Raw genomic sequence first — 9,932 nt, 5'->3', positions numbered from 1 at the left:
TATATATATATATATATATATATATATATATGCTATGTACATTCACATTATGTACACCTATCTAGTGTATATATATATATATATATGTATATATATATTATATACATGAGGCCTCAGTCTAGAGCGGCAACGAAGGGAGAGGGCTGCATATGCGCGATTCAAATATAAAGTCATCCTGTTGGCTCTCCTTAGTATATATTATATAATATATTATATAATATATAGTATATAATAATGCATAATTATATAGTGTATTATATATAATGTCTTATCTATGAAATATTATATATATATATATATATATATAAGCGAATCCAAGAGGATGTCTATTTGCCTGAATTGGTGTAAACTTTGTTGCATTTTATTGAATATGTTTAAGGCTTGTTTAATGTGGGTTTATTATAATTTAAAGGTAATATATGATTGTTTAAAATAGGTTTCTTATCATTAATGTTTCGTAAGGGAAGCAACTGACGAGCTGGTCATACACCTCAAAAGGAATAATGTTCAGTTATTCAGCTGTATAAACAAAATAAAAGCGAAGTAATTAGTAGTAAATGCACAGAGGTAAATAATGCAGAATATACAGCTAGTGGTAAACAAACAAAAAGGAAGCCGCAGCTGCTGCTGCAGATTATTCTAAGAAAATAAAGCTTTGTCAATTTGCAGGAGTATATAATATTAAAAGGATAAAATCAAATATTTAAAATAATTCCTCATATGGTCTGAGAGAAGAGTTAAAGAAACTGCTTTCTGTTGATGCAACCTCTTGGGAAACCGCACACGACAGAACATGAGGTAAGCTGCGATGAAGGTAATCAATTTAATATTTTTTCGTTGCTAATAAAAAACAAATTTTATTGCAATTAATAAAATTTGCATGCATTGAAAAACACTACGTCGCAGGAGGGAGATGGCTGGAATTCATGCGAAATAACCAGTGGTCACTACTGTTACATTTGTTTCATAGAGTAGGTAGCCACCGAAGCTTCCGATTTTTTGCAGATCTGTTTATTATTTGTTGCTTCCTTTTTATAAATTAAATTAAAAAACCTAAAAATTGCAAAACAATTGCAGGTTTCAACACAGTGGAGGCCGCGTAGCTCATCGGCGCAGACGAAGCCTGAATGTACCGCCAGCATCTGAACGTAGGCATTCAGAATCTGTTTATGAAGGAAAATCGTTCGTTTTTTAGCGATTTGTTTCCTTTCATGAAAGACTTTGTTTTATTTCGATTAAGATTATCATCTGAAGCACCTCTGACTTCTCTTTCTTCAAAAAGAACGTTCAAGTTGAGCAGCCACCGCATTCGCAATGCAGTGGTCGGCTACCCCGGCAGAAAGCTGCGGGAATTCATGGAGGCAATTGCCTCTCGCGGAGAATATTAAAGGTATTTCGGATAATAATATGAGGAAACAAACAGTAGAACGAAACATATCAAGCAGCTTTCCACATTTGCCGCAATGCAACTCGAGCCGCGACTTTGAAGACATTCCTTTGGAGGAAGCTTTTCCTGAAAAGGCGAATGAAGAACACCAACGATCATGGGACTCTTACGGTCTATATAAACAACAGAAGACGCTCTTTGACCCTGATCAACCTATAGAAGGAGGCGGGGGCTCTTCACCGGCTAAGGTAGAAAAGGAGAAGAAGTCTGGTGACTTACTGCAACAAATACTGTCGATGGTTTCGTTTCAGAAGCGCCTTCTTGGAACTCTGTTTTGTTTTTCTCTTCCACTGCTCATGTTTATAGGATGGAGTCCTTATGACGTCCGAGCGCGTTGTTTATACGTGATTGCAGTGATGGTTTTATGTTGGCTTTCAAATTGCTTAGACCCGTACGCCGTTGCGTTGCTTCCTTTTGTTTTATTTCCCGGTCTTAAGGTTGCATCGGTCAGTATGGTGGCTTCTTCATACATGAACTCAGTGAGTTTTCTTATCTTTGGGGCCAGTATGATGGCTGCAGCACTGCAGCGCGTGAAGTTGAATGTTGCAGCAGCAAACTGGCTGATGCGTATCTCGCCTAGACATCCGGAGGATTTGGCTTTATGTCTCATGTTGACTTGCTTCGCCGTCTCTACTTCACTTAGTAACACTGGAACCATGTTGATTTTCTGTCCTATTATCGATCTTATGGTTAGAGGGCTGAAGCCTCAGCAACTCCAAGGGGGAAGCGGAAGCCCCTCTGCAAGTGAAGGAGAATCAACAGGTTCTACTGCAGCTAACAGAGACGCCAGCGGCAATCTCAGGGCACATGAGGGCGACTTAGAGAGCGCAACAACACTGCAGCAGCAGCAGCAGCAGCAGCAGCAACAGCAGCAGCAGGAAGAACAGCGCCGCAACCCTGCAGATTCAGAGAGGCTAGCAGCTGTTTCAGAGAAGGCTAGTACGAGCTGCGTTGCAAAATATCCAACAGAACCATTAAATGCCTTGGGAGTAGCTGAGCCTTCTCCTGTCTCTACAGCAGAGCATCTATATTCAGGGGTAGAGGGGCCTCTACCTACACTCGAAGAAGAGATATTGCATGAGACTCCTTCTTTGCGGCGTATACGAAACTTTTTGTTTATTGGCTGTGCATATGCAGCAACTTTAGGGGGATCAGCAACAATAACAGGCTCTACAAGCAACGCTATCTTTCTTGCTGTACTTGATGCAATGTATTCAACAGCCCCAGGGGGTTCGTCTGCTGCTAATCCTGTTACTTACACCACATGGCTGCTTGTTTCTCTTCCTCTTGCATTTATACAGCTTTTTATTGTTTGGATTTCACTTAGTGGCCTCTGGATGGGCCCCAAGACGACGCTGCATGCACTCGCGAGGCTTGCGCGCTGCTGCATGCAGCCCCTCAAACTCTGTTTCTCTTGCTGCAGCAGAAGCAACACATGCATGCGGAGCAGCAGCAGGCAGTCAGCAGCAACAGCAAGAGAAGCAGCAGCAGCACATGCAGGGGAAGAATCTCTCGGGGGTCTCGTGACAGATAAGAGAGGCACCGGAAGAAAGGGAGATCCAGCATCAGCAGCAGCAGCAGCAGCAGCAGCAGCAGCAGCAGCAAACGCATGCACAGAGAAGTACCCAGAGTTATACTGGGCCCGAGTGTATGTAATCGCTGCGTGGGTGTTATTAATATCTCTCTGGCTGTCTCGACGCACTATTATTCAGAGCCTTCCAGGGTGGGGGGTTCCTTGGGAAGGGTTTGTTGATGATAGCTGGCCTGCAGTGTCTGTACCTCTTTGTCTTTGGTTTGCTCCGCTGCATTCAAGATGTTCAAAGCCTTCTTTCGTTCGAGCTGTACGTACATCGCAGTCACTGCATTTGCTCCTTTAGATATTTACGTATTTATATATTTACTTCTTTTCTTTGGGCTTCGGGATAGCAAGCAACAGAGTGCTGATGGATTGCTTCTCTTCTTCATTTGCTGCTGCTCAGCAGCATTTTTTATTTTTATCTTTGTTTTTGTTTTTATGCAGATAGATGCGCCTGTTGCTCTCTGGAGAAGAAGAAGAAAACAAACGAGGGGTCGGGTCAACGTTGAAGAAACTGCGAGTGCTGCTCAGTTACCGTTGGGGCCTCTTCAGCGTGCTGCTGCTGCTTCTGCTCCTGCTGCTCCTGCTGCTGCAGCACCAGCAACACAACCATCATCAGCAGCAACAGCAGCAACAGCAGCAGCAGGAGGAGCAGCAGCAGCAGGAGGAAGCGTTCAAGCAGTTAAGCCGTTTGAAGGAATATTAACATTTTCTGTTATTGAGAAGGAGATGGATTGGGGTTTATTATTTCTGCTGGGTAGCGGCTTTGTTATTGCAAGTGTTTCGCACGTATGCGGGCTCGAGCTGGTGTTAGTAAATAATATGAATTTCTTAACGCAGCAAAGTAAAGCAATTCAGGTTGCATGCATAATGTTAATAGCTGCTTTAATAACGCAAATTACTAGCAATACTGCTACAGCTAGCATTATAATGCCTCTCTTATCAACAACAGCCAAAGGACTTCAAGGAAACCCGCTTCTCCTCATGTTAGCGGCAAACGTAAGAACATATACTCAGCTGTAGCTACACCTTCTATATTGGCTGCAGCTAAACAGCAGCACATGCAGCAGCACATGCAGAAGCACATGCAGCAGTACAACCAGCAGCGCATGCAGAAAGAGAGTGCAGCAGCAACAGAAGCTGTGGTGCTGCTTACTTAAGATTTTGTCTCTCTATCGATAGCAAACCTCTTTACACTCCTTGCTCATGCACAATAAGATCTAGGCCTCGGTAGTATATACCTGCGTATTTATTTGTTTTAACGGGTGTATGCTGTTGAAATGCTTGTTTGTTTGTTTGTTTTTTTGTTTGTTTTTTTGCTTCAGTTTGCTACAACGCTGGGATTCTTACTCCCCGTCAGCACCGCCTCTAATGCAGTAATTGTCAGGTTTACAGAAATAGGGGTCAGGCAGTTCTTTCTTAGCGGTCTTCTTCCGCTTTTCTTTTGTCTCATTGCTGCTTACATCGCCAGCTTCACTTGGGTTGCAGCTGTATTTAAATTGTTAGAGCCTTACCCTAATGAGCCTCCTCAAACGCAGTAAACATAACTTGCTGCATGCGCTTCTAGCTCCTCTCTAACAGCAGGTTCTTGCATGCATATATATAATACATGCACTAAGGTAGAGAGGTATGCATAATATATATATGCGAGGCAAATCTGAGGGTATCAGCGTTGTGCCTTTAAGACGAAGACGCAGCAGCTGCTTCAGATTCCTTGTGCAATTCCTCTTGCAATCGATTTAAATTATGCTGTATCCCAGACCAACAACAAAACAGAGACGAATATCCATGCATGCATGCATGCAGGCATGTTCATCCCTGCACCCCTATATATATATATACATATATATATATATATATACGTTTATAATTTGTATATAACCAATGTTTTCACGCATCTGCATTTGAAGTGCCTCCCACTAAGCCAGCGGATATATGAAGAACTCGAATGCTTTTTTTTGTTTGTTTTATTGTGAATTGAAGTTTGTTGAGGTGCGTGCATGCACCAATACACCGTAATTTGTCTTTCTTCGTCTTGCATACAGAAAGAAGAGACAACTGTGCTCTGCCTTGTTTGTGTTTCTTTCCCCTTAGCACTAAAGAAAAATGCGTGTTAGTCTCAGCCGCAGCCTCTTAACAAACCATCTCAATCTCCTCAAATACATCGCGCGAGGATCCCCGCGCCGTTGTGTTGTAAATTGTTTAAGACTCACAATGTTGTATGCATTGCATGCATGCATGGATATATGCATGCAATGCATTCATGCATGCATATATGCATGCACTATGCTCGTGCATGCACATACGTATGCACTGTATTCATGCATGCAGATATGCATGCAATGTGTTCATGCATGCATGCATGCATGCAATGTATTCATGCATGCACATATGCATGCATGCATGCATACATACGTGCATGCGTTTGAACTGAGAACCCAAACCTTCCCCTCCCTCCCCTCTTTGCCTGCCGCGTACAAACGGCTCTTCCTTTGTCTTCCTAGTGGACCCTCTCAGCCCTGTTTTGCTTCAGTAGACTCCCAACATATATATATATATATATATATATATGTATTATTCAAATACAAATCAGGACAAAGAAGCAGGAATACGAGGGTTTCACTTGCAGTTGCGTATGGATACATTTGTTTGTATAGGGATACATTTGTTTGTATAGAACAATACGAATAGAAACCCCTGCATGCCGTCTTGTCTTCCGTATTCTAATTCTTTTTGATCAAAAGAAAAAGTTCTAATCTACATCCTGTGATCCATATTTTTCAACAAGTTTTGTCATACCTCTGTCATAGAAACGCTTAATCCTCTTCCAGAATCCAGGGTCTTCGGGGGCTTGTAAGTCTGCTTCAGCGTTTTCTACGTAATCTTTGAATCTGTCTTTGTTTTTCTCTTGTGTAGATTTGAATACCTCCAACTCTTGTTCATAGATATCTACTGGGTTGTTCTTTTCTCGCTGACTTTTTGCCTCTGCTTTTCGTTTCTTCTTTTCTTCCTTCTCCTTCTTGAACGTAGGTGCTTTATCAACAAACTCCGTAACTGATGGGCCTACATATTCGTCTTGCTTGGCGAGGGAAGAAACATCTAATGCTGTTCCTTCTTCGTCTACAAGTTGTACTTCTTGTCCGTTATACACTGTCGCTCCACTGCTAGATGTGCTGTCGCTTTCGTTCTCTGCTGCTTCCTCGTCTGTCTTTTGCTCTCCAGTAAATTTCATGTTCTCTTCCTTATCGTTTAAATCTTCTTCACCTAATAGTTCTTCAACTTCCTCTCCCTTCTCGGGGGCACCCGTGTTGCCTTCAGGCTCATTCGTTGGTGCAGGTTCGAGGTCGTCTCCATCCAGCAACAGCTGTTCTTCTACTGCTCCTTCTACTTCTTCTTCTTCGTACAATTGCTTCTGTTGCTGCTGTTCATTTTCATCTGTTTTAGAAGCACCAGAGAATTCTTCTTCATAGTCAAAGTCCGCTACATCGACGTCGCCGGCATCCGCTGCATCAGCGTCTTCCTGCTCCTCAGAAGCGGAAACCCATTTCTCACTAGGAACATATAAAGCCACCAGACTCAACGAAATTAGACAAACAGATCGTCGCAAATTCATCTTCTTTTACCGTCTTTCATGAACGTCGATACGCCGCTTCCACCGACGGATTCGCTCCGTTCCAATTCAATAACGCATTTGCAGAGGCCCTGAAGCCTTTCAACAAACCCCCTAAACAAAAAAAATCATAAATGCGTGAGCAATGCACCTAAATATGCCGCTTCCGTCCATAAGACCCCAATGGAGCGAACAGAACAAGACGCAATCATGCTAGCAGAAGCCCGGACCACTCATTCAACGTGTTGAGATCGTCTCGAGAAGAGGCGGCAGCAGTAGGGGCGGTAACTACCAGGCAAATTGCATTAAAATTATATTATTGAAAAGAATATACAATTTAATTCATAAAAATACAACTTAGTTCATGAAAATTTAACTGCTTTTGTCGCTTTACCCACCGGCGCCTCGCAGCTCAACTACCGCTTCAGCGGTACGTTCAGATTGTTGCGGCGAGGGAGAGCAGTAAGGCTTTGAATAAGAACTTTTATTTCTTTTTTAAAAACAATTTCATATCGAATTATAAATTAGGATACATTTTTTATCAGTACAATTCCAATAAATACTCTATCAGACCACTAGAAGCTGTATTGTCTACTGCATCAGTAGGATAGGCATCGAGCGAGCTGACGAAAAAGCAGACTTTTCTTTTCTTTTGTTTTTCTTCACTGTCAATTATTTCCCAACTTTCCATCCTTTTCTTTCGTTGAAATTTGCTTTTAATTACTCCATTTCTTGCGCCCCCCTCCCCACCCCGCGTTACTACGGTATACCATGTCCGGCTGTTGATCTGAATATAAACACAACTTGAATCTTTTTGCACCTATACAGCCTGAATAAAAGGAACATATTTTTAATTTAGAAGAAAGCGTCTGCTTTCCATTTACTTTCTTCGTACAAAACCAGAAAAAGCATACAACACAAAACTTCAATAAATTGCACGAGACGTTCTTAAATCCAAATATACTCCGAATAGTTTGTTTGTTGTTGCAGCTATTTCTCTGTTTACCTACTTTAGTATTATTTATTTAATTCATACACCACCTTTAGCTGTGCTTCGTCTGATTGCACTTCGTTTTTTAGACACAGACGAACTTCGGATGTTGAAATAATGAGAACGGCTTTTTGTATGCCACAGTCTTAAAGCAAAACGGGCGCCGCATATATATATATATATATGATATGTATATAATATGTATGCATATATATATATGGATGTATGTGTATGTAATTGCAGTAGTAATCATTACTTGTAATGGTAATAATAATTATAGCAGAAACTGTAATAATAATAGCAGAGGTAATAGATTAATAACAGTAACAGTAACATTAACAGCAATCAATAATAGTGATAGTAATAATAATAATAATAATAAATAATAGTAAGAACAATGACATACTAATAATAATACTAACAGCGTTGGGTGCTCTGATTGCAACAAACCGAATGCAAACAAAGCATTTCTCTTGTCTTCTTCTCCTCAACAGCAGCAGCAGCAATTGCTGCACTGACGAGAGAGAAAACACCAATTTAAAGAGTAAATATCTCTTTCCGCGCAAGTTTACTTATTAGAGTGTACACACATGCATGCAATGCATGCAATGCATGCATGCACAATTGTTTTTTTTTTTGAGAAGGGAGGTGCCTCAGCCCCCTCTCTTTGTCTTCATATATATATATATATATATATATATATGGTATTCGTTTCATGTTTTTTTGACATTTTATTTGTACAATGACAGTGTTATCATCAGAATACGCGTATAGAAGAAAGAACCTCCCCAATAGACAAACAAAACAACAAAACAATCAACAGGCTTTCTTTATGCTGCACTAGCAAATCAGCACTGTTCTTTTATCTGCTGTTAATGACGCATCTTTATCTCTTAAAGAAAGTCAGAGGGAGATCCTGTGCGAAATTTGGGGTGTATAGACAATAGGCGGCAGCCGTTATATTGAGGCTGCATTCAACAACAAAGCATATATATATATATATATATATATATATATATATAATGGGTAATCATATATTAATAATCATGATATATTCATGTATTCAGGTACTCACGCCTAGTATGTAAAGGCGATAGATACACTTGCTGCAAGGCATGAAGATAAATACATATAACTATGATACGTACAAATAGTACAAATATATATATATATAATTTAAATATGAGCAGTTAATACTATATAATGCGATAATATTCATAATTAATTATATCTGTATTGAGTAAACACTTTATCTAGGTCGCCCTTTGCACTGAAATAATAATAGTAATAATATTAATAATGACAATGATAATAATGTATTTATAAATTAAATATATTACCTAACATTATATATATATTTATATATAATGATGTTGACGTATACATATATATATACATATATATATATATATATAATACCCCTAGCACGTGTCTCTTACACGTTGTTTGTTTGTCTTCGCGAGTTCCTGTCTCTGTTACGAAGACAGAGTTTGTCGTTTTGCTGCTTTTTTCTTCTTCTTCTTCTGCTTCTGCTTTTTCTCCCTCTTTTTCTTTTGCTTCTTCTTCTTTATCTTCTTTTTCTCGAGAGGAAGCTGATTCTTCTTCTTGTCCCCCGCCTATTATCCATCTAATGGCACAGCAGCAGCAGCAAACAACAGCAAAACAAAGAAAATAAAGAAAAACAAACAACATCAGATCAGCACTGTACGCTGCAAACAAATGCAGCAGATTCATATCTCCCTCGTACCCACCAAAGGCGAGGCAACAGCAGCAACAGCAGCAACAGCTGCAGCAGCAACAGAAAGAGCAGCGGCAACAGCAGCTGCAGGAACACCAACGAGAGAAGAAACAGCAACAAAAGCAGCAGCACAAATAGAAGCAGAAGCAGCAGCAGGACCAGCAGCAACAATAACAGCAGAAGCAGCGACAGCACCAACAGCAGCAAAGCGAAAAGCACGAACAGCAGCAAGAACACCAGCAGCACCGGCACAGGCAGAACGATGGAGAGAAGAAACAGCAGCAAGAACAGCAGCAGCAGCAGCAGCAACAGCAACAGATTGTTATTCCTTTTTACTTGTGCTGCAGCGCTTGCTGAGCTGTGAGGCGTTTGCGTTGATCTACCGCCAATAAAGAAGAGATGAAATCGACAGCGAGAGGCGAAGGCACAGCGGGGCCCTCAGTATAACTAAAAGAAAACACAACAACCCCACCCTTATAAACACCCTACACTACACACTTTGCTGAACCTCAGTATATATGTATGTTGAGTTTCTTCATATATATATGTATATATATATGTATATATATA

At 40.6% G+C, this 9,932-nt stretch overlaps 2 protein-coding genes across 2 annotated transcripts; one reads left to right on the top strand and one right to left on the bottom strand.

Moving 5' to 3' along the window:
- Positions 1-1,314: 1,314 nt before the first annotated feature.
- On the top strand, positions 1,315-4,403 carry EAH_00049820 (solute carrier family 13, putative; the record flags this gene model as incomplete). The annotated part of the gene is made up of 3 exons (XM_013394332.1): positions 1,315-3,288; positions 3,468-3,832; positions 4,349-4,403. 3 exons carry the CDS (start codon positions 1,315-1,317, stop codon positions 4,401-4,403), a joined length of 2,394 nt encoding a protein of 797 aa, XP_013249786.1.
- Positions 4,404-5,775: 1,372 nt separating this feature from the next.
- On the bottom strand, positions 5,776-6,636 carry EAH_00049810 (hypothetical protein, conserved; the record flags this gene model as incomplete). Its single annotated transcript, XM_013394331.1, has 1 exon — positions 5,776-6,636. One exon carries the CDS (start codon positions 6,634-6,636, stop codon positions 5,776-5,778), a length of 861 nt encoding a protein of 286 aa, XP_013249785.1.
- Positions 6,637-9,932: the final 3,296 nt, after the last annotated feature.

This window comes from Eimeria acervulina, genomic scaffold (assembly GCF_000499425.1).
Source record: "Eimeria acervulina Houghton genomic scaffold, Eah_scaff816, whole genome shotgun sequence".
Classification (NCBI taxonomy): Eukaryota; Apicomplexa; class Conoidasida; order Eucoccidiorida; family Eimeriidae; genus Eimeria; species Eimeria acervulina.
Note: the sequence above shows the minus strand (reverse complement) of the source record. Positions and strands in the feature narration are given on the sequence as shown.